Source organism: Galleria mellonella, unplaced genomic scaffold (assembly GCF_026898425.1).
Source record: "Galleria mellonella isolate WM207_F2 unplaced genomic scaffold, CSIRO_AGI_GalMel_v1 utg38, whole genome shotgun sequence".
NCBI lineage: Eukaryota > Metazoa > Arthropoda > Insecta > Lepidoptera > Pyralidae > Galleria > Galleria mellonella.
In genome coordinates, this window is record NW_026442090.1 from 1,282,939 (window position 1) to 1,308,480 (window position 25,542).

At 33.5% G+C, this 25,542-nt stretch overlaps 3 protein-coding genes across 3 annotated transcripts; 2 read left to right on the forward strand and 1 right to left on the reverse strand.

Moving 5' to 3' along the window:
* Positions 1 to 464: 464 nt before the first annotated feature.
* On the reverse strand, positions 465 to 13,427 carry LOC113523068 (periodic tryptophan protein 1 homolog). The gene is made up of 13 exons (XM_052897915.1): positions 13,221 to 13,427; positions 13,083 to 13,141; positions 12,511 to 12,635; positions 11,861 to 11,934; positions 10,907 to 11,012; positions 10,366 to 10,473; positions 9,649 to 9,823; positions 8,679 to 8,775; positions 8,232 to 8,399; positions 2,878 to 2,968; positions 2,154 to 2,235; positions 1,240 to 1,397; positions 465 to 582 (listed from the first exon to the last, which is right to left on the reverse strand). Exons 1-13 carry the CDS (start codon positions 13,302 to 13,304, stop codon positions 509 to 511), a joined length of 1,401 nt encoding a protein of 466 aa, XP_052753875.1. The 5' UTR covers positions 13,305 to 13,427; the 3' UTR covers positions 465 to 508.
* A 365-nt stretch (positions 13,428 to 13,792) lies between these two features.
* LOC113522699 (protein lifeguard 4-like) lies at positions 13,793 to 25,311 on the forward strand. The gene is made up of 5 exons (XM_026908476.3): positions 13,793 to 13,975; positions 19,764 to 19,927; positions 21,182 to 21,287; positions 21,893 to 22,044; positions 22,913 to 25,311. The coding sequence occupies exons 1-5, from the start codon at positions 13,910 to 13,912 to the stop codon at positions 23,163 to 23,165; spliced, it is 741 nt and encodes a 246-aa protein (XP_026764277.2). The 5' UTR covers positions 13,793 to 13,909; the 3' UTR covers positions 23,166 to 25,311.
* On the forward strand, positions 14,056 to 18,250 carry LOC128201305 (uncharacterized). The gene is made up of 2 exons (XM_052897914.1): positions 14,056 to 15,589; positions 16,114 to 18,250. Exon 2 carries the CDS (start codon positions 16,119 to 16,121, stop codon positions 17,988 to 17,990), a length of 1,872 nt encoding a protein of 623 aa, XP_052753874.1. The 5' UTR covers positions 14,056 to 15,589; positions 16,114 to 16,118; the 3' UTR covers positions 17,991 to 18,250.
* Positions 25,312 to 25,542: the final 231 nt, after the last annotated feature.

Consider the following 25,542-nt stretch of genomic DNA (forward strand, 5'->3'; position numbering starts at 1 on the left):
TGTGTATTCATACAGCTACATACCTTAATTAATGGCAACAAAACATGATTTTGATTGCACCAGATTGCCTTAGACATTTTTATGTTTTTGGTGCAATAAAGAGTTATTATTAAATATTTTTATAAAGTGGCACACAATTAATTATTTTAATTAAAAGGAAAATGGCTCAGTGTATGAACATTTTTACGACAGACTACTTTAGCTCCTCTAGGTAAGTGGCCATTGAATCGGTATTGCTTACATGTGATAGAATGAGACGGCAATATCTGGCATATTGTTCCTTTCTAGTGAACAAAAACGTATTGAATCTCAATAAGATTCAATAGCAATATGAAAGTTTAAACTTTAACTTGGTATGATATGTATATTATTTATTTCATTAATATTTTCTTAAATCTATGAATTTAGATATAAATTGAAAAACATCATTTGCATCTTAAAAAGATTATAAATAAAACACTTAATAACAAGATAATATAATCAATTATATTTTAAATTCAATAGTTTTCTATGTATCCATAGCTTCATCATTTGCTTCTGTAGTTATTGAAACTTGTTGTCTAGAGCCAAACCGATTTACAACTGAAAAAAAAAAATTCTAAATATGTATATATAACCTACAGATAAAAATCTAATGTTTTGACTTCTCTAATATTTGAGCCAGTTAGAAACTATAAACTCGGTTTCATAAATAATAATCAAGTACCTCATCTAGCTAAGCAACTTGTTTAAATTTTGAGCTCCAGTTTGGGACTTTAGATGCTTTTTGACTCGATTTTATAAGAAGTGATTTTAAAGCAGTGAACAATACTGAAGTAGCTTAAAACGTTGATGACGTGGGCCACCACCACGACTTCGCGGTATCAGAGAGCTTGTCGCATTTTTTTTAATTTTAGGGTTTCTTTTTTTAAAATCTCTTACATAATTAAAATAAAAACTTCAATTGTGACAAAACTAGTTATTTTGATTTAAAAACTAAACTATCGAACCGATCTTGATAATATTTCTTTGGATTCAATCTGTAAGTATGTCCTTTGAGATAGAAAAAAGAATTTTCCAAATCGGTTTACAACTGACGGAGTTATGAGGTAACAAACATAAAAACATACAAACGAGTTGAGAACCTACTATTTGAAGTCTAGTTTAGGTCTCGCCCTGACACTGGGCACTGGAAAGTTGTAATTAAAGCTATCTCTGTGTATCATTGGTATTTCATCAAGTTTGTTGTACTGGAACTACCTTGTTCACTAATGGTGAGGTCGACGAGCTCGATGTAGCACTGTTTGTTGTCGCCGCCGACGGCCACCGAGAACGGCGCCTCGGGACACGCGGCCGCGCACAGCGCCTGCCCCACGCGGCACGCGCGCTCGCTCGTCTGCGCAGGCGCAGGGCACGCGCTGCGCGTCACACACAACCATACATGTTACATGCTATCAAAATAAGAACTTGGTATTTGTGAAAATAGAATGGTAACACCGCCTAATAGACTAATAGAATGGTGCCCGGTGGGGCACCAGTGATTAGATGATAGATGAGGATGAAGGCAGGTCAGACAGCCCATCGTGAAGAATTCGACAAGAATTAACCACGATGGCTTCCAGTTGGAACCGTATGGAAGTCGACCTGTTAGAGTATATTGCTAACAATGGGGCTGTTAGACCCAATTATTAATGATTCCTCCACCCTCCCCGCCCCAGGGGAGTATGTTGTTAGTAACATGATTTTTTATAAGTAATCATATTGTAAAGACTGTATTTCTCACAGCATACCTGACGACAAGAGATTTTATAACGAAATAATTTAAATTGGTATTTTATAATTGATGTATATTTTAAAAATAATAATAATTTATTTAATTAATAATATAAAAATGTAAACTATGGGTATATACCTGAAAATAAAGAGATATTATTATTTTATGGGGTACAAATGGTGAGAATAGTAACCCCGTCTGCGCTATTGGTATACGCTGGCTGGGAACTAGTGAGTGATGAAGTTAGTCCATCATGACTAATTCACTGGGAATTGTCAATTTTAATAACTGTAGTTCGCTTATTGGCAGAAGAGTGACTGCTAAATTAGTGAATGGGAGTTTACAAGCGATTTGTCATATGCCTTAAATATGTAAAACATATTTAAATACTTAAACTTACTTCAAAATATCCCAAGTCTTCATTTTTCCATCTGTGCTGACTGTGACCATCAGACCGGGGACGTGATCGCTTATTATGAGACCTAAACAGGAATAAAACTGTTATAACATGATAAAAATATAGGTTGTTTCACAAAAAATAAACTGCATTTGTGACAAAACCAATTATTTTGATTTAAAAACTAAACTACTAAACCGATTTTGATAAAATTTCTATTGGACCAATCTGTAAGTATATCCTTTTCAAATAAAAAAGATTTTCCAAATTGGTTTATAACAAACGGAATTAGGAAGTACACAAACAACAAATATTCAAACCAATTAAAAACTTACTTCTTTTTGAAGTAGATAATTTTTTTTTTATATAATACGTTGGCAAACAAGCACACGGCCCGTTTGATGGTAAACGGTCATCGTAGCGTAGGACAATTTAAAAGTATATGTCAACAAGTCTATTTACATAAAGATGATTTGAAATTGAATATGGACGCCTTACGAAACATTTGCCTTGTCATCTCTTAACAAGCCTTATTACGCGCTTCTTGAAAACCATGCTGTAGCCTCTAGGGAAAACCTCGCAGGATCACACATAGCAAGGTTTCCTCTGAAGCCTTGCTATGTGTGATCATTTTGGTTTTAGGGTGTAAGGATGAATTTGCTGCAAATGGCGAGGGTGGTTGTAGGCATCGAAGAGTTCCTCAGAATACAACCTGATAAATACACACCTGTGACCTCATTGTCGTGTGCCTGTATAGTCCACAAAGGCTCGTCTTGTCTGCAGTCCACATATGCTACTTTCCCTTCATTGTTACTAACCTGCAAGGATTTTTTTTATATTATGAATGTTATTTATTACAAAAATAAATAAATTTCTATGGTTTATCATTGATATTCACCAGAGGGAGTTTTGTACAAAAGTCATCAGTATGGATATGTTGAAATCTCCGTTTATGAAAAATTTCTTATTCTTATTTATTCTTTATTGTACACAAAAAATTACAAACATATAATATATATTAAATAAAAATGTACTGTAGTGATACGCAAGCGAGTTGGTTAAACACTAATTTATTCATTGAAAGAATAAATAGAACAAATTATTACCGGCCAGTATTTACATATTATTAGTGGCCAGTACGTGAACATAATATACTACATCTCTTTTCCTTCGAAAAAAAAAAAAAAATAATAATAATAAAGTAACGAGTTATACAAATAAAGAAAAAAAAAATATATTACTTTTTTTTTTTCAAAGAACAACAAATATTTCGATATCTATGTATAGTATATCGTAAGTTTATAACATGACGCTTAGTTATTAACATAAAAGAAACTTAACATCATCAAACATAATAACTAAAAATAAAAATAAAAACACTCCAGATTAATAATAATCATAAAAGAAAATATTAAACTAAGCCTACTATTTTATTCTTTATATTGTTTAACAAATAAGTCTGTCAGCATTCGCGCTGTTCTTTCCTTTGACCTTGTTATAGGAACTAAGGGCGGCGAAAGTGATTTATCATTTAGTAGTTTATTTTCACTGTGTGAAGAAGCTGATTGGTGAACATCTGTCGTAACAGTACTAGATGTGGCAATTTCTTTCGAGCTTTGAGGCAACGAAGACATATTGTGAGGAATTTGCCTACGTTTACGTGCACGTTTAATTGAAATCGCTTCTTGTGAAGTGCCGCATTCAAGAAACGCTGCTGGTCGACTTTGAAACAAATGAGCTGCTTTACGAGTTCCTGTAGTACGTGCGACCAATTGACTGCGATTGCGCCTATAACGACTTCCATGTTCATCTTCCACAATATATGATCGGGGTTGACGGGTACGCTCTACAATTGAAACTTGTTTTCTACAACGATTATCAATAAGAGTCGCTTTATCACCTGGAAAGAGAAGTTTCAACGGCCTCGTCGACAGATCATAATGCTTTTTAATTTTTTCCCTGTTTGCCATTAACGCTGAATAATTCCGTTCATTATTCACTTTCTCAGACAGTAACTTTTCAGTAATCGGTAATTTCGTATTTATTCGCCGACCCATTAAAATTTGTGCAGGAGAGTCTAAATTATTCCGTGGTGTAGCCCTAAAATTTAAAAATGCCATGTAAAAATCTTATGAGTCCACACATTTCTTTAATATATTTTTTATCGTCTGGACGGTCCTCTCACTCTTTCCGTTAGACTGTGGGTGCGGAGACGACGTCACATGTTCTACTTCCCATTCACGCATAAACCTCCTAAATTCAATCGAGCTGTAAGCTGGACCATTGTCAGTAACTAATTCAGTGGGAATACCGTGACGTGAAAATTGTTCCTTCATAAAATTAATCACGTTTTTAGAGCTCAGACTTTGTAATATTCCAACTTCTACAAAATTAGAAAAATAGTCAACTAAAATAATGTATTTTTTCCTTTTGTATTCAAAAATATCGGAAGCTAACTTCCGCCAAGGCAATGCCGGAACAGTATGCTGCAGCAGCGGCTGGCGCCGAGGACGAGGCGCGTGCAGCGCGCACGCCGCGCAGCCCCGCACCGCGCGCTCCACGTCCTCGCTCATGCCCGGCCAGAACATCACCTCGCGAGCACGCCGCTTACACCTCTCTATGCCTAAATGTCCCTCGTGCACTCGCGATACCATATTGTCTCTTAAAGCGCGCGGAATAAATATACAGTCACCCTTGAAAATCATATAATCCATACAATGAAGTTGTTCGCGATAAGGCCAAAACCAATTATATTCTCATGGACGTCACGTCTATTCTTAGGCCAACCGTTAGTAATATAATTCATCAGTCGTCTGCAGTCATTATCAATCTTCGTTTCACCCCTAATAATCTTCATTTTTTCTTCGCTGAAAGGTACATGTTGTAACACGAAACATGTTTGAATTTCAATTTCGTCAGTAACACGATCATGCATTAGATCTTTTAAAGGTGCCCGCGACAGTGTATCGGCTATATACATATACTTTCCCGGTGTATATACTACCTTAAAATCATAGCCTTGAACTCTCATCATCATCCTCTGCAAGCGCGCCGGAACAGAAACTAATGGTTTATTAAATAAAGTTTCTAACGGCTTGTGATCCGTATGAACGGTGACATCTGATCTACCGTAGATATACTGCCTGAAACGTTCGGCTGCAAACACGATAGCTAGCATTTCCTTTTCTATCTGCGCATACCTGGTCTGAGTGTCGGTTAAAGTGAGCGATGCAAATTCTACTGGACGACCATCTTGCAGTAGCACAGCGCCCAATGCTACACTGGACGCATCAACCGACACTACTACGGGGGTGCGCTCACAGTACAACGCCAACACTGGCGCACTCGCTAGCTTTGCTTTCAGTTTATCCACAGCCTCAGTGTGCTGAGCCTCCCACAACCACTCGGAATCCTTTTTAAGTAATAACCTTAACACATTTACACATTCCGAATAATTTTGGATAAATTTTGCTAAATAATTTATCATTCCTAAGAATCGCTCTAGTGCCTTTTTATCATTAGGATAAGGCATCTCCATTATTGCTTTAACTTTTGCGGAATCTGCTCGCATACCGTTTGCATCAAACTTATGTCCTAAATATGTAATTTCAGACACTCCAAATTGACATTTTTGACGATTAAATTTTATACCAACATTCCTGGCACGTAGCAAAAGACATTTAAGCCTACAATCGTGTTCCTCTTTATTGCGGCCCCATACAATAACATCATCAATGAAAGACTCGACTCCCTCTAAATCTTCTAGATGTTGCCTAATCTTAGCGTGAAACACCTCGGGTGCACAGTTAATGCCGTAGGGTAAACGTAAAAACTGGTACCGTCCAAACGGCGTGCCAAACGTACAAAGGTCAGCACTGGCCTCATCAATTTCCACCATCCAAAAACCACACCGTGCATCTAAAACACTGAACACCTGAGCACCACGTAATCGCGCTGCCAACTCGGGCACCGTCGGCAAAGTGTAATGCGCACGCCGGACTGCGCGGTTAAGAGGTCGAGGATCCAAGCAAACACGAATGCTGCCATCTTTTTTTGCTACGGGAACGATTGCATTAACCCATTCAGTAGGGTATGTCACCTTTCTGATTACACCTAACCCTTCCATTCTATGTAATTCCTGACGTAATTTGTCCTTAAGTCCCAAAGGAATTTTTCTAGTAGGACAGACAACGGGCTGTATGGTTTTATCTACTATAATACTATATTTCCCTGGTAATTTACCTAAACCTTGAAATAAATCAGAATATTGCTCAATATTTAATGCACTTATTTGATTGACTAAACCTAAAACAATTGAGCTTTCCAACCCGAGTACATTCTGACAGTTAAAATCAGAAATAACAAATGGTAAATTAAAATATTTATTATTATATTGAAAAGTAATTATATCACAGCCTAAAATTGGCAATTGATTACCCGTAAAGGAATGTACTCGTTTTGTGAACGGTTTAAGATTCATAATAGAGAAACCCAAATACAAATATATTTTTTTAGAAATAACATTGATCATAGAACCCGTATCTATTTTTAAAATATTTTTTTTACCATTACACTCCATTACCTCTGTCCATTCCAAAGACGACTTACTCAGTTTTCTGCCCTCCTCAATAGTATCCACAAAAACCATTTCCTCGTCACTATTGTCACTCGCCGATTCTACACTGAGATTTAATACTTTGCGCATCGCTTTCTTTTGTACACACACTCGCGCGAAATGACCTTTTTTATCACATACATAACACGATGCATACAGCGCGGCGCAGTGCTCGCCGCCGGGGCACCGGCCGCCGCACGCGGGGCACACGCCGCGCGCCTCCCGCTGCTGCTCCTGCTGCTGGTAGCTCGCTGCGCCGCGGCCACGGCCGCCGCCACGCTGTCGCCTTCCGTTCGACCGGAACGAACCCCGTGCGGGTCGAGCGCCTCGGACGACACTGTTATCGTGAACCGCGTTCACTTGAACAACTTCCGGTGTCCTGTCTATACATAAACTTTCTTCTTTAGACATCTCTGCCGCCTGACATATATGTATCGCCTTGTTTAAAGTCAAGTCGTCCGTACGAAGAAGCCTGTCTCTTACAGTGTTGTCGATGATACCACATACAACTCTATCTCGTAACAAACTCTCTTGTAATTCATTAAATTCACATTGTTGACTCCATACTCGTAAGGCGGTCACATATAGATCAATATTTTCGCCGTCTTCTTGGTTGCGTGTAAAAAATTTAAATCTTCTTACCGTAATATTTGGCTTCGTGGCAAAATAAGTATCAAATTTTTTTAACAAACAATTGATATCATCATTCGTCTCGCCATCGTCAAAAGTGAAAGTAGTATAGACCTCGTATCCGGCCGGTCCTATGAGGTTAACCAACAAACTTGCCTGAACTTCCTTAGGTTCCTTACTAACTCCAGAAGCCTTCAGAAAAATCTCGAACATTTTCCGCCATTTTCGCCACGCTTCCGAGCGTGCAGCTGGACCACCATCAAGCGACAATTCCGCTGGAGGACGCGCGTGCTCCATATTTACGAATATAATTTACAATAAATTATATCAATTTTAAAAAAAATATTTGATATTTATGATAAAATATGAATTTTAAAACTATAAAATGAACGCACCGCTGTCACCATGTAGTGATACGCAAGCGAGTTGGTTAAACACTAATTTATTCATTGAAAGAATAAATAGAACAAATTATTACCGGCCAGTATTTACATATTATTAGTGGCCAGTACGTGAACATAATATACTACAGGCGAGCGAGCTAAGAGTTCTTTTCCAGTAAACCCTAAGTGGAAAGGTAAAATTAATGCTTAATTACCAGCGGGCAATACGTGTACAATAATAGAAGGATACATTATAGATGTTTCGAGAGGTGGGAATTGCTAACAATGGAAACTAGAGTCTCTATTACTAACAATCGCCTCTTCCCCTTATCCTAACAATAATATAAATGTATGTTTGTAAAGATGTTCAGATGTTATCGAGTAACATCTAAAGATAAAAGACACTTAATCAGCTTAAAGGATTGAACGAATCTAAGTAGGGGTGGTACTTACGGCAAAGCAGAAGGGGTTGTGCCGGTCCCAAGTAACTCTCTCGACCTGCGGCGGCAGGCTCCAGGATCGCGCCCGGCCCACGCGGCAATCCCACACGCGGGCGCGGCCGTCCGCGGCTCCCGTGGCCAGCGTCTGTGCCTCCAGCGGGTGGAATGACAGCGACTGCACCTGCGCACCACGCATCAACCATTCAATAAATTAAATTCGATAGCAGAGTGTAAATTATTGTTGAATATTGACAGGTAACTACGACATTGCTACACTTCAAAGTTATGAACGATCTTAAAGTATTTAATTAATATTTTTTAAATTCTATTTTCAAATCTGAGGGTAAATCTGAGTCTTGTGTAACTATTTAAATAATAACATTTATTTATTGGTACTATAAAAATATGTTATAAATTACAAAAGTAAGGTAGTGTACGATACAGATAAAGATATACCAACCTTATCTTCAAACTCATCAAATTTTGTGTGTGGCGTGCCTTGATCTAGATCCCATAATAACACTGTGTTGTCTGCTGATCCACTGGCTAATACATGTCTGCAAACAATCAAAATTTTTATTTGATATTTACCATAGGAAGATCATGTACAAAGTTGTCTGAGGTTCCTTAGTACCAGTCATTTTTTTGCCATTGAGCAGTTTTTTTTAATGGATGATAATGAAATGGTAACTCCGCCTACGCTATCAGTATATGATGGCGGAGCACTAGTGAAAGACAATAGGCGAGGATGAAGGCAGATCAGGGCCAACTGACCTGTGTAAAAAAATGTGGTAAATCAAATGTTGTCAAAAAGCAACACTTAGCAAAAAATCTCTAATTATTTAAACAAATATTAGAAAGACAAAATGGCGTGAATTTACTAGATACAGAGGAATAACACCTGAGTCCTCAGGCATTCCTGAATGCAATGCATGGGTGGTATCATGGATGAAACAGTATACTCTGTTATGTTCATGGTACTGCTCATGTCTATAGGCGACGGTTACCACTTTCATCAGGTGGACCGTCAGCTTGTTTGCCATTCTAAGTTGTATAAAAAAAACAAAAGATTTGCTTATTTTTTTTGTCATAGATGAATTAAAAAACTACTCAACCAAATACATAATAATAATAATATAATATAAGCCTTTATTCAGACATTTTTTTTTAAAAACAACGTATTAACAACTTATTATTTAATTGCTGTTGTCTGTTTGCTTATTAGCAAAGGCCTCCTCCAACTGTCTCCAATGGTCTCTATTACTAGCAATTCTTGTCCAAATACCCCCTGCTTCCAAAAAAAAACCAAATACAACAGATCATTAAATTGGAGATCATTAAATAAATTAATAGAAGCTTGTGGCTGATGCATATTATAAAGTATATATATGTATAAATAAATAAATATATATAAATCAACTGAAACTTACGTGAAATTGCTGTTCCATGACATATCCAAGACTGCATCTTTGTGGCCAACCCTCTTTGTTTTTTTCTTTTTATTGGGCTTCCTGCCAAGTTTGAAGGCTGGTTCAAGACAATTCTCTATGTCCAGGTCCCATACTTGGATAACTGGGTCCATACCACCCAGCGCACAGAGATTGCCTGCAAGGTTAATTCAAATTAATGATTTTAATTTTATGACATTTACAGTGGCTAACAAGTTGACGGCTTAGTTCTTGGAAAATGGTAACTATGGACAATTAACATTAACAGTACCATAGAATACACTGTGATTCATGAGAAGTATGGTGTTGCATTTCTGTACCCTGGAATTTCACTACTACATCCCACTCTTCAAACTAAAGTACAGCCACGCTGCACAGCACTATTATGCATGGGATAGATTGATATTACTTATTATAATTGTATTATTTATTAAAAAAAAATACATTATTATTATCTAAATTGTTTAATCTTTATTCAAATAAACTTCATTTTGAACTAATTTTGGATTAATTATAATTTCTTCTATAGCACAGAGGTTTATACTACAAAGGCAAAGAAGCATACAGTCCATTTAATGGTAAACAATTACTGTAGCCTGCCACCTGTAACACTAGGGAAGTCACATGCACATTGCTGACCCTTTTTTTATGTAAATACATGATGTATACATAATGCTAATTTTTTTTTATAGCAATTACCTGGATTGGGATCTGAAGGATCATGACTCAGCCACTCAACACACAGTGGAAACCATGGGAGGATAATATCGTGGTGCACATAGAATGAACCCTCCTCCTTGTTGAAAACTAAAAAAATACAAAGAATTATTAGATTATTTAAAAAGTGACATAAATATAATAATTATGAATATTTAGTATATTAATCCACCTATTTCATAGATATTTTCATTTGTTTTTTGATGTCTTTTGCAAAGTGAACTTAATTTAATGGTCACTGATCAACCTTCATTAGTACCTCACTAGTGTATACTGTTAGCACATGCAGGGTAACTATTTTATTGTTACCCTGCATGTGCATTTATTTATTTATTTTACACTTTATTGCACCAAGTAAAAAGAAAAATAACAAATACAGTAAATGTTAATGAGAAGTGATACAAAAGGTGTCTTTTTCGCTAAGCAATCTCTTCCAGACAACCTTTGGGTAGAGGACTCTATGTCCTCAATGTGAAAAAAAACATTGTTGAAAAGAAAAAAAATCAAAGTAAGTAAAACTTACCGTAAACTTCTAATACACTAGCATCACTCTCCACATGACCGACAAGCAGCAGATTGTCGCTTGGTTTAATTATATCATCCTCTTCATCACTGTCTGGTCCTTCTGTCTGTAAATATAAAGTAGACATTGAATTTTTTTTAATTATTTAGTAAACAATCTTCCCATGTATTTTTATTGAATGAACAAACAAGATCATCAAATTAATAATCTGAAAAGTTAAATTATTATTATTATTTTTAATTTTCAAAAGATGGGTATTAATATGGTACATAGTTATACATCAGCCATCATAACCATGGTAGAACTGCAGGCATGGATTAAAACATACAGACAGCCCTAGGTGAATGAAAATATTTTACATAAACAATTACATTAATTGCCATTTCAAAAATTTATATTTTACTTCAATTAGGAAAATTAATTGCCATCTATTAGAATGTAATAAAATAATGCAACAAAAACTTGACGCACAACGGCCCAAATAAGAGGCTAAGTGCGGAAAACAGAGTCTTTATTACATTACAATGCAACAAAAAATCATAAAGCTATAATTATTTTTGCCTCACATTTTTTTTATTGGTTTCAATAGAGATATATTAATTAATTAGTGACAAAGAAAAAAAAAACCAGAATTTGCATGTAGGTACTATCTATATAATATGTATTCTATATTAAAACTGTTTTTTTTTTTTGAGACAAAAAAGGTATATCAAAAGTGACTTATTTAAAAATTTTGTTAATGGTTATAGTATTTAAATTGCACTCATAATTTGTTACTAACGAGGTTGTTATAGATAAATCTTGCTAATAATATAAATATAATAGTAAGTTTGTTTGTTACCTCTTAGTGCCTCAATGGACATATTGTAATTAAATTTACTGTATTAAAACAACATATCCCAGTCACAGGTAAAAACTAGTGTTTACATATAGAAGCATAATGTTTTCATTTACCCGAATTTGAACATTTTCTCCAAGATCCCCTAAGTTTGGCAGTGTTGCAACTGTTCCAATACCTATAGGATTACCTGTAGAAGAGAGTATAATAATGTTTAATTACTTTCGATATTTTAAGTTTAATACATTTATATATATTCATAATATAATGAATAATGTTATATTGGAATTAGTATATTTACAAGTATACCTATTGCAATTGTCAATCATAAATAATAATTATAGGGGGGAAAAAGGAGTGTTAGCATTGGAGTTTGACAGCCCCATTGCTTGCAATATACCTTATTAGGTCGACCTCCACATGGTTCCCCCTGGAAACCATTGTGAACAATTCTTGTTGAATTCGTCACGATGGGCTAACTGACCTACTTCATGCTCACCTATCATCCTTCACTGGTGCCTCTCCGGTGTATACCGATAGCGCGGGTGGGGTTACCATTCCATTATCATCCATTTAAAAAAAATAATAATTATATGATTTTTTTATTTTTTACATCATTATTTATTCATTATTATCTAATTAACAAAATGTTTATGAGATTATATTTATACAATTGGCTTCTTTAATTCTTCTGTATTGTTATTAAGTGTAAGACTAACAAAAAGATAATGTTAAAAATTAAAATAATAAATTGCAAAAATCATACTTAGGTCTTCCTCATCATAGTTGGCAAAGTTGAATTTATCATCCGGGTCGGCTGGAGGATCAGGGGCAGCACTACTACTGGCTTCACCTTCTTCATCACTCACATCATCACCTTGTTCTGTCAATCTTATTCAATAATATACAATTTTTTATAGAATAAATTAAGACAATTAATTTTTTATACTCAATGAGGGTCTAGATACAGGCTTTTTTTATTGTATTGTAACAATTAAGATTGAAATAATTATTTTCAGCAAGAGTTGAGTGCCCATCTGATGGAAAATAGTAACAATCATCTATAGTGACACTCAGTGTATCCCTCATGAGTTGTCGTTCTTGAGGACTATAGTATCCTGTATGCTGTAATTTCATTACTATACCTCAAAACGCAATCACGCAAGCATAGCAACTTATCAGTAAAATATGAGTGAGACAGAAGCATTCACGAATCAGACTTTTCTACAAAATGGGTACGATAACCAGTGGGTAGCCTAATAGAAATATATTAACAGACAAAAGCATATAGAGTGAAATATTAATGACTATTGTCTAAGATTAACATTTTTCTCTTACCGTAACTCATTAGCGGTCTGTTTAATTATTTTTTCTAATTCCTTCTCTGTTAATTCAATCTGTAAGAAAGAACAAAAACTATAACAAATAGGTAATAAATAAATTGTAATGTGCGATGTTATTAATTTTGAGAACTACCTTTTCTGGAACCTCTTTTGCCACTCCACGTTTGACAAAATGCATGCATGAAACTAGGCTAACTGTGGGTGTGTTTTCTTCCATGTTTATATTATAATAACAAATTAAAGGATAATAAATATTTTTTTAATTTCACTAATGTAATAGTTAACTAAATAAAACACATGTGCTAAAAGCAAGGTAAATATATATAATGACAGTGATAGATGTCAAATATTCTTGTCAAACAGCTATACACATTCCGACCATAGAATATTTGATATACGTAATCTATATCCACAAACTAAATAGACGATACGACGTATATGTCTATTATTTATAAATAAATTATAATATTTGCGACCTTTTTAAAATAAACAAACAAGTCAATTTATTACTTTTTTGCACTAATTTATTTTGCAAACAGAATACATTCATGTTATGCTATCAAATAGGTAATTGTTTCATTCAAATTTCAAAGAAAATTTTTACATCTAAACGCCAAAATGGTAAATTAAAAATATTAAAAATGTCTAATGTCAACGTCAAATAGTAGTTGCTATGTCTATGAGTGAATTTTGACAATTATTTTTGTTTATGATATTTTTTATTGTGAATTGTGATATCCTATTCAATTCCTCATAAAAATACACGTATTTAAACGGAAAACTACAGATATTTATTTTCGTGTTACAATTGAATAACCGAACATGGCTTCTATACCATTAATGTACGCGCAAGAGGACTGTGAGCTCGGTGGAAAGGAAACAATTGAGGTAACATCTGTTTAGTAACTTATTAAAGTATCACATGAGTTGGTGAATGGTCATTCGTCATGCTTACAGATGGGCAAAGCACCGGGTTTAAACCCGGTGCTTTGGTAAAAACCCAATAAACACCCATAAACTCCCATAATCACCCAAAAAAATAGGTTTTTACGTATTTTTTTGAAAATATGTAAGTAATACCAATAAATTATTTTTATAAATTGTATTGATCAATTCTACAATATTAAATAAAACGTTAACTAATAATATTTCAGGAAATTTTAAAAATCTATATATAATAAAATGAAAGTAATTAATTTTCAGTGTTTTCATGTTGCAGTTGATCAACATGTTGGCCTTTTGCTTCCCGTATATACTTTAAAATTTCTTCATAACACCTCGTTCGCACACATGGCCGTATATATTTAAATTCTTGAGCCACTAACAGTCCGAAATACTCATTTCTTTTATCCTCTTCTCCATAAATTAAGCATTTAGAACAGTTTGTTTCTTCTTTCAGTAAATTTTCTTTTACTTTATCCTCGTTTTTTTCTTTGTTGCGACGACGCTGGGTAAATCATCTGGACACTGGGTCTCACTATCGCCAAATATATTTGGAGATCGGCTTCGGCTACGGCTTGGCAGACATTTTTTTCTTTCTACAATTTTAAATTAAATTTATTAGAATAAATGCTTCGAACACACGCGATCTAAGTACCTTTTGTGTTTATTATACCTTACCTACCTAGGTATAAAAAGAGTACTTACGTAGATTTTCTTTTATTAACTGTTTTATACGAAGATCTTGATCTCTCAAATTAGCATCCATTTTACTTCCAGTGATTATCAACTAAATTAATAATCCACAAAGTATTAAATAACGTTTTTATGAAATATTTAGCACAAAAACAATACCCTTTAAATATCGATCGTCAGTAACTGTGGCTGACTTACCTATATTCTAGCAAGCAGGACTGCCAGATGTGAAGGGGAAATCCCCAATAAATTGTTGCATGTGACTGATGATGTGAGCATGTTCGTTTCATAATAAAAATGTTGCCAGGTAACCAAAAAGTCGTATGTTTTTGTGCGAATTACGATCATAATCTTTACGATCGTACATTAAAAAATAGACAAATAATAGTATGAGTACGATTTAAATCGTATATCTGTCAACCCTGCTAGCAAGACAGCGACAAAATCACGTTGCATAACAATGTAGCCCAAGCTTATATCTTATGAAATATACGGAAGAGATACGGACTTAGAAAAAACAGAAATGTTGTTCTTTGTGGAAGTCATTGATGAAATTCTATGTATTTTAGCCCGCAAACTTTCTTCAAACAAAAACAGCGCCATCTAGTATCGAGTTCTGTAATTATCTCTTTGTTTATGGATTTGAAGTAAGACCGCCACGCATGCAATACATTATGACTGGGGATTCCCCTATTCGTCGACGCTGAATATGAGGCGACGACAATCACTGTCAAACGTGTTCACTATTACTCTGACTCTGGTAACGTGACTTCCTGGTAACGTGTTAGGTAGGAAAAGCAGTAAAAAAGTGCATATTAAGGGAGCAGATTTGAAATAATATTTATACTTAACAAGAAATAATTAAAGGTAAGTGGATTTTTGAATGATACAATTATATCATGATCACTTAACAATTTTAACTTAAAATTAGATGTATTATTACAAGCTTTTATTTAGCTTGCGTTATGTAAATAAAAGTATGTAGGTATGTTCGTATGTTGATGCAATTATCCTCAATCCTCAACCGACTGGGATAAAATTTTCCATACACGTTTATTTTGGATGATAGTGCATAGTTAGCTGAGAGTCGTCATTGGATAATAATGGTGGATAGCCTAAGATGTGTACTAGATATTTATTTTTAACATAATATGCGTAAGTACCTAATCGAATTAAAGAAGTTGCTGAGAAAAATACAGAACAATACGATAATAAACTAGCGTCTGCGTTTAATCCTCCGAGGAGATGTAATTTTACAAAGGTTTTTTGTATTTATTTTATTATTTTTTTAATAAATTTATTGTAAATAACAAGAAATAATCATTGTAAAAAAATAGGCACTCTATTGTTGAATTTTCGTCAGACCAACTAATCATCGTTCATTTTTTTAGGTTCAATGGGGAGACCTAAAGATTTACGCATATGGGAGCACTACCGTACTTTACCAAACAAGTCTGTTTCTTGCAAGCTTTGTAATAAGGTCTACAAATTCAGTAATGCTGCCAAAATGCTTCAACATCTTATCACTTGTCCAAAATCTCCAGAAACATTAAAAGACTCTATGAAACTTATAAAAGATAGCTCGTCCAAAACCAAAATGTCTGGACTGTCAGAGATAGAGACAAATGATTCTTTTATAAGCCCCTCGTCGTCTGCTAACACTACAATAAATGCTGAGTTTCAAGACACCGATGATCATATAAAAACAGAATTAGCGAGAGCTATATTTGTAACAGGGACGCCATTATCGATGGTGCAACATCCTTTATGGATACAATTTTTCGAAAAATTGCAACCAAAATTTAAAATACCTTCACGTAAAGCTTTAGCGACAAAATACTTAGATAAAATATATAGAGAAATGCGTTTTGAGTTAAATGAGGAACTAAATGCTTGTAGTTACTTACACCTTCAGTGCGATGGCTGGTCTAATTTAAGAAATGAAGGAATAATAAACTTTTTTATATCAAAACCTCAACCTGCATACGTTAAAAGTTTGAATACAGAAAGTAATCCTCACACTAGTGAATACCTTAGCCAAGAAGTTGAAAAAGTAATGAAAGTGTATGGAGCAAATAAGTTTCTTGTACTTATTGGCGATAACGCTAGAAATATACAAAAGGCATTCGAATTAACAAAACTCAAATATCCACATGTTGTTCCTCTCGGTTGCTGTGCACATATCCTTAACTTGTTGTGCCAAGATATTGTAAAGATACAAGAAGTAACTGTGTTTATTATGCAAGCCATAAATATAATAAAAACTGTTAAAAGGAGTCAACGATTAAGTTCCTTGTTGATAAAATCAAGGCAGGGTGAAGATTCTACACAAACACTAAAATTGCCTTGTGCTACAAGATGGGGAAGTCATGTTACTTCGTTAAAAAGTTTGAAAGCAAATAAGATAGCTTTGCAAATATTAACAGTTAGAGAAGATGTGGTAATTTCAAGAGATATTAAAGATTTAATTCTAAGTGATGATTTCTGGACGAAGACAGGGGAATGTATAAGTATTTTGGAACCAGTCACTGAAAGCATATTTTACTTAGAGAGCGACCAGAATCGTTTGCATCGCACATACATTACATTTAGAGATGTACAAGCTAATATACGTTTTGCATTAAATGAGATTTCGACATTGAGCGAAGAAAGCAAACAGCAGATTCTAACATCAGTATCTTCAAGATGCAATATGGCAATGAGGCCAATACATTTTGCAGCATATATTCTAGACCCCAGGACTCTAGGAGTCGAACTTACTCAAGAGGAAGAACTTAAGGGTATGGAGTTTATCTACAATTTAAGCCAACACTTAAGTTTGTCAAATGTAATGGCAGATTTGGCGTGTTATAAAGCTAAAGAAAACTTTTGGGCCAGAGGATTTGTATGGAGCTCATTAGATAGCATTGAGCCCCTAATATGGTGGAAAGGTATTTGTGGTTCCACTGAGTTAAGCAAAGTAGCGATTCGTATTCTATCAGCTCCCTGTACTTCGGCAGCCACTGAGCGTTCCTTTAGTATCCAAGGCTACATACATAATAACAAAAGAAATCGACTTACAACTGAAAGAACTGAAAAAATTTCATTCATTTGTTATAACTGGAATCTTAAACATAAAGCTGAATGCGAGGACATTCAGTTTAATGAAGAAAATACCTTAGAAGCTTTCATTGAGCAAGTAAATGAACATAACAGTTTAGACGAAATAGAGCCTATCGAACCTATACAATTCATCGCTTGTAATAACTCTGAATCTGACAGTGATTGACTGTAGTTTTACATTTTACTTTCATCTCTTTCTTAATAAACTCAAAATCAAATTAAAAGTTTTTTATTCTGTAGGCTGCATAATAATATTGTCTATGTCCAGTATAGTGGACGTCTTGCGGCTGAGATGACGATGATGAAGTACAAAATCATAAACACCCAAAAATTTGGGTGTTTATGGGGTTTAAACCCAATAAACCCAAAACACCCGGTTTTTACCCACCAGACTTTAAACCCACCCAGGTGGATTGCCCATCTCTAGTCATGCTCCGTCCTTGGGGGGGTTTTTGAATAAGTAAACAATCAGTTCTATCTCCATTCAGAGTAATTTGTTTGTCAGTCGGTATATTTATATAAAAGAAAACAATTGTTTGCATATACTTATGTTTGATAAGATTTCTACGTTTGAGATTATAATTTTATCATTTTCCTTATACTTATTTTAGGTTTTGTAAAGTATATACTTTTATGATTTTATTCTCTTATTGAAGAGAGAAATCATTAATATTGTCTTTCCCTATAACTTAGTTATTGACAAGCTCTTTAATTGAATTTGGTCATTTAAAAATAAGATGATTAGTTCTATAATAATATCTACCTAATACATAATAATATACATAATCAACTGAACAAAATCCTTTTTATTAATAATGTTATTTATTTATTTGGAATAATAAACTTGTATAACAGAGGGTTTACTACGTAATATTTTCCGAAATTTCTGGACTTAAATTTAATGTTAAAATTACATAATATTTACCGTTTAAAAATATAAAAAAGGGTAAAACATGATTCTTTTGGACTTTTCAATTACATTTATGATGAACAAAACATTAAGCTCTATTTATTGGACCAATTTCAGTATAATCAAAAACATTAAGTTCGAAAATTGGGAATTTCATTTCAAGGTAGACCCTCAAAACCTTAATACTAATATTGGTATAAAAGTGGTACTATATAAATCTATAATCAATAAAGATATCTATGAAAGAATAAATTGTGTATTGTATATAGATAAAAGATAAGCCAAAAAGGTTTACTAAATATTTTAAAAAAGAAAAAATAGTAAGTAGCACCACATACGTTTTAGTTATCATTGGTTATGCCCTAGTGAAGAATGATAGATACATGACTATAAATTCACCTGGCATTAACCATTATGGTTTCTAGGGGGTACTAAGTAGAGATCAACCTAAATTTCTTATATTATTTCCTCCTTCTTGCAATTTTAAGTTAGATCCGTGGACTACATAGATAAACTTTATAATTAGTTGGCTGTAGAGTAAATGTGTTATGCCAGTACATAAAAAAAGAAAACAAAATCAAATAATTTATTAACTAAATACTGTATTACAAAAGATTTTAATAATAAAATTAAATAAAAAAAATATAATTCAACCAATGAATATATTTGGATTAATTTTATGTATTTTTTACAGTATATAAAAATTTTTTTAAAAACCATTTTGTCGAACATGATTTGAAAGAGTTTCCACTTAATACTTTCATATTTTTTATGAAAAGTAAGAGTATAACTTTGTGGTATCAAGGTTGGTGTAATTTGTTCATGAGATTTAGTCTAGTTTGCCTCACTACTCTTTTTCCAATGTTCTAGGCGAGAGTTAACTAAAACAATTTCTAATGGGCATGTTCGGAAATGGTAGAATATTTTTATTTAAACAGTGGTTTACAGCTATCATCATATTATGCATTACATTCTGCAAAAAGATAAAAGAAAAAAGGATATTATAAGAGAAAAAATTAAAAATTACAGGATGACTTTTCATACCGCAATAACGTGATGAATGCGGACAAGGAGATCCGTCTAGGGTTCATCCGGAAGGTGTATGGACTGCTCAGTGTACAACTGCTGGCTACATTTGCAATTGCTGCTACATTCACTCTTGTGGAGCCTGTCCAAGCATTCATTCACAAAAAGTAAGTTTGTTAGTCTCTAATCAGTGGTATAACTATATGGTAGCAGAGCAGGCAAAATGTCTCGGGTCATCAGCTTGTGAGGGGTTCCCTGGTCCAAGTGACAGGGTGCATAGGGAATCTTATATTTATAGCTTATTTATGTAAAAAAAATGCATTTAATCAACTTAAGAATTAGAGTATTAACTCAAGAACATATAGGAATAACAATAAATTACTACCTAAATAATAATAAAGATTTCAATAAGGTATTTGAAAGGTACTTGAAAACGATAAAAGAAATTAATTTTAGTATTAATAAATATGTATATTTACTTATATAAAAATGAAATTACAACATTAATCTTTTTAAGATAAAGTGAGGTACTCATCTGTTTAATTTACTATGGGACACAGATTGTATGTGTTACAGTGATCCACTGTCTCTAATAATATAAAACTTTAATTTAGACTTTATTATAATATTATTATAAATTAATATTGCGAGCAAACTGAATAATTTTCACTGTTTAATGTTTTTATTTTGAACATATTCCATTTAAATGAACTATCTGCATAATCTTTAAGAAATGCTTAATCATGATGTGTCTTAACCAGTACAGTTTATGAGTAGATTTTGAATGAGAAATTTTTATGATAGGTAGTTAAATTGGGGAACAAGCTGAAATACTATGAGAAGTATACATGTCTGTACACATCTGATCATTTAAGGATCACTGTCTGATTTATTAATAATCATTGTCTTTTTTTTTATACAACTTAGAATGGCAAACAAGCTGACGGCCCACCTGATGGAAAGTGGCAACCGTCGGCTATAGACATGAGCAGTACCATGGACATAACAGAGTATACTGTTCTGCCCATGATACCCCATGCGTTGCCATTCCTGAGAACTCAGGTGTTATTCCTCTGTACCCAGTAAATTCACACCATATCCCACCCTTCAAACCGAAACAGCTATGCAAACACAACTACTTCACGGTTGAAACACGAATGTTTCATCAAATGATGATCATTGTCTGATTAAATTATAATTATTGTTTGATGAAATCATTATTATTATCTGATATCATTCGATGATCACTGCTGTTTTATAATTACTACAAGTCTCTGCTCACAAAAGGAACATAACTATTATAAATACATTAACTACAGTTTCTTAAAAGATTTTCTTTGGATTACCATATTTTTTTTCTAACTAATAGTATTTATGGAAATTCTAAGAATATTCCATTTACTCAATGTTTTAATTTACAGTGACTGGCTGGTGTTCATTGCTTTCATCATGAGCATGGTCACGTTGTTAACGCTGATCGTAAAAAGAAGGGACACCCCTGCCAATTTGTACCTGCTAGCAGCATTTGTAAGTAAATTTTCTTCATCAAATTATCATAATTTTTCACGAAGCATGCTGTCCGTTGATGATAAGCAATCATCACATGTTATGAACATTATGGCATTAATATCACAGATGCTTGATGTGTGTGATGATGGATGAATGGTGAAGTCATTCGCTCACTCCATTGCTATATTCATTCTCAATTTAAACCTAAACCTAGCATGTAATCAAACTAGATACGAGTTTAATTTTAAATTTCCTAATTTGGATACTTACAGACGACATTGTATACAAATTGTCTATGGTAAACAAATTATTAATTTAATAATATTTTTTATTTAATAAAATCAATCACAATTATTTATATTTATTTAATTTAATTTTTTTTTATACCACATAAGCAGCAAACAAGTATACAGAAAATGAGTTAAATATGAAAGTGACTTTGATTGTTCGTCACTTCCTTTACAACTTAACAAATCATGAAAACAAACATTGAAATTTGTTTTACATATACTATTTGGGGTGGAGAAGGACATAAGTTACTTTTTGTCCCGGTCAATGAACATATTCTGATCATGTAGAGGAAGTCATGGGTAAATACTAGTATGATATAACTTATGTTACAGACAATAGTGCAAGCGTATACAGTGGGTGTGGTGGTCTCTTTCTACAACACTGTGGTCGTGTTACAAGCGCTCGGCCTCACGTTTACCGTCGTCTCCGCCCTCACTCTGTACACACTCAACACCAAGAGGGACTTCTCTTTCGTGGGATATGGGTAAGTTGAATAAAATTCATCTATTTTTATATGTTCTCTAAGTAATAAAGATATACTGGTTTTCCCACAGGCGAAACTTAGAGAAACAGTTGTGATAAAAAATAGGTCTTGCTTGATCTCGACACTGTGGGACTCAATTACTAGAATTAATAAAATCAATATATAATAAATACAAATAAACCATATGAAGTTTATCAGTTTTTAATAAGAAAATGAAGCAGTAATTTTGAGAAAATTTATTTCCTAAAGGGAGGTTCATCACTTAATTCGAGCTTGAATTAGCTTTTTTGCATTCCTGTTAATACTACAAATGCAAAAGTTGGTAAAGATGGACAAATATTTGTTCACGTAAAAACTACTGAATGGATTTGAACGTAACTTGGCAAACAAATTCTGCCGTGATGCAGTTGTGTTTGTATGGCTGTGTTTCGATTTGAAGGGTGGGATATGCCGTGAATTTACAGGGTACAGAGGAATAACACCTGGGTCCTCAGGAATGGCAACGCATGGGGGTATCATGGGCGGAACAGTAAACTGTGTTATGTCCATGATACTGCTCATGTCTATAGGCGATGGTTACCACTTTCCATCAGGTGGGCCGTCAGCTTGTTTGCCATTCTAAGTTATACAATGGCGTGACAAACCAGTTCAGGTAAAAAAAAAGGTAGATTATATCACATAGAACACGTACTTATTCACTATGGTAAAGCCGCGGGATACAGCTAGTAATAAATAACTACGTTACAACTTAGAAGTATAGTGACAAATTTTGCTATTTTGGCGGCCAGTGGGCCTTGCAACCATTTACCACGTGCTTATTTTAAAAATTCTTTGCTCTGTTTGATAAACTTTTTATATTTTATCGTAGTCTCGTGGCCGGCCTCTGCGTGCTGATCATCGGCGGTCTAATCCAAATCTTCCTCCAGAGCTCAGCTTTCGAGGTGGCACTTTCCTTCGTAGGAGTTGTCCTGTTCAGCTTGTTCCTTATCTTTGACACCCAGCAGATGATGACCACACTCTCCGCCGAGGAGTACATCCTGGCTACTATCAATTTGTACATGGATATCCTTAATCTGTTCCTGTACATTCTGCGACTTCTGAACGAACTCAACAGAAATTAGGCAACTTAGATTTAATTCTTGCATTGTCTGCTACACCGTGTTACAAATAAGTTCATGCAAGAAAAATTGTTAGTAAACACACGCACTTGTTTTCATATTTTAATATATTTGACATAATTATTATTGTATAATTTTTTACAACCTGTTTCCACTCGTGTGAGAGCTAAGCTTAAATGAAATCTATTTCAGCTATTGAAATGTTCGTCCCTTTCTTTTGTGCTAACTTCTCAATTTGAAAGAATGTGACAAAATATTCTAATAGTTAAAATAGGTTTGTAGGTAGGTTTTGATTTTTATGAATTTTTATCACGAGAGGTGTGAAACGAGTATGGAAACGCGGTTTAACATATTTTAAATATACACTTTGCAAAATTAATTTACTTAAAGATCTACTTATGAATTTGTAATATTTAAAGTATATACTAGCAAATTATTGAGCGTTATCAGTATTTTTCTTAATTCATTCCTTGGTTTCACGGTAAGAAAGTTTTACAATTCTCAAATGGACATTTGAGTGTTTTAAAATTAAGGTTGGTTTCAAAGTGATTCGATCGGTCGTTGACTGCAGATAAAAAGTATCAGAGAAATATATATATAAATAAAAAATATAATAGTATTATTTTAATACCTCAGATAAATATTTTAGTTGGCAACATTTTAAAATGTTTTCCATGCACTGTAATCCGATTTTCAAATACATCAAGTTGAATGATTGGTGTCATTAATATACGCACACATGTTTGAATTTTTATAGGGTGGAGTTCACAGGTTCAACTGATCCAGTATTTAATAGTATGTTTCTCAAATTGCGCTAGAGAAAACTAATACAGTTTTAATACCGTCCCATGCGATCTTTTAAATTATTGTGTTTCTGTGGCACACACGAAAAAAAAAATACTTCCTTTGTCTTTTATTATTTTTTTAATATTTTTTTTCTCTATTTTATCTATTATTTGTGTGCTTAGTGATGCATATCTATTTATTTCATTCACTTTGACACCAGCCTTAATTGATTTTGGTGCTGTTTGGACTCGATTCTGATTCACCATTTCTCTAAACTACTCTTAATTTTATATTTTAATTTGATAGTTTCGAGAAATTACTGTTTTAAGGACTAAATTTTATAATAATTTTGTTTCGAATCTATTAGAAATTTTGTTCATATTGGTCCTAACCTATAAAAATCAAATTGAAATTTTTATTTAAGAAAAAAAGAAAGTTTAGACAGATGGTGTCTCAAAATAGATCCCGTTGTTTGTAAATAAAATAACAATATTTATAATGTGTATTATTTTGATAAAAGACAAGAATGATAAGGCTGTGAAAAAAAGCTATGTGGACATATTTCTTAAACACAATTCATAAAGTTTCTGACTTTGGTTAGGGCTGCCATCCGTCCCAATTTCCTTCTATTGAGATATATTGGTTGACTTCGTTCGAATAGAAGCAGATCATAATTATCTTGTAATTTAAATCGGCTTCGAATGTTCGACTTGAAATCCCAATCTTTTTGTCCTGATTTGAGATTTTACAGATGGCAACCCTATTTCTGGTTAAAAAGTCTATTATGGAGATGTAAAACATTATTCTGTTTTAAAATATTTATTTGGCGTCCTTAACAAATATCTTTACAAGAATATGGCAGATAACTTTGAAGTGACTATTTAAAAAAAAGACAAAATTTCGCCTGAATTGTGCTATTTAACCCTAATGACTCTTCCAAAGATATTTAGATTGTGATAATTTAAAATATTTACAAAAGAAACTAAAACATGAAGTTCCGGCAAGTTTGATAATTTTTACCTATATTTGTAATATTGTCGAAACTCCTCGATACTTTTCAATTTTCTTTTTTATATCGAAACTGGATAATTAGCTTGCATGTAAGTATGTATGTATATAAAAAAATATAAAACGCATTTATTGTATAGGAAAAAATTATGTAAAGACGAAAGTTTACCATTGTTTGCTACACTAGTTCGAACCTACCTTATGGACGATTTTAACAAAGAAAAAGTATATGTAATTCTAATAGATTATATATTAAATACGATTATCACTTATGTAAGAGAAATAATTAAATGTTTTTGAAAGTCTAGAAACACAAACCACTTGTGAAAAATATTAAATAAAAGTAATGTTGGAATTTGTCTTTTAATTTTGTATTTGAATTTAAAATTTATTTTAGTACTAGCTGACTCGGGGAACGTCGTATTGCCTCTGTTTATTAGGCGGGTCGGTTCATTTCTTCTAGTGTAAGTATCGGCAAACCTGAGTTTTGGCGGCGTAAATGTTGCAGGCGTATTATTAACTTTGGCTTTGGCCCTCTATAAACCTACTTCAACTATTATAGTTTTTTTAATGGGTGAAAATGGAA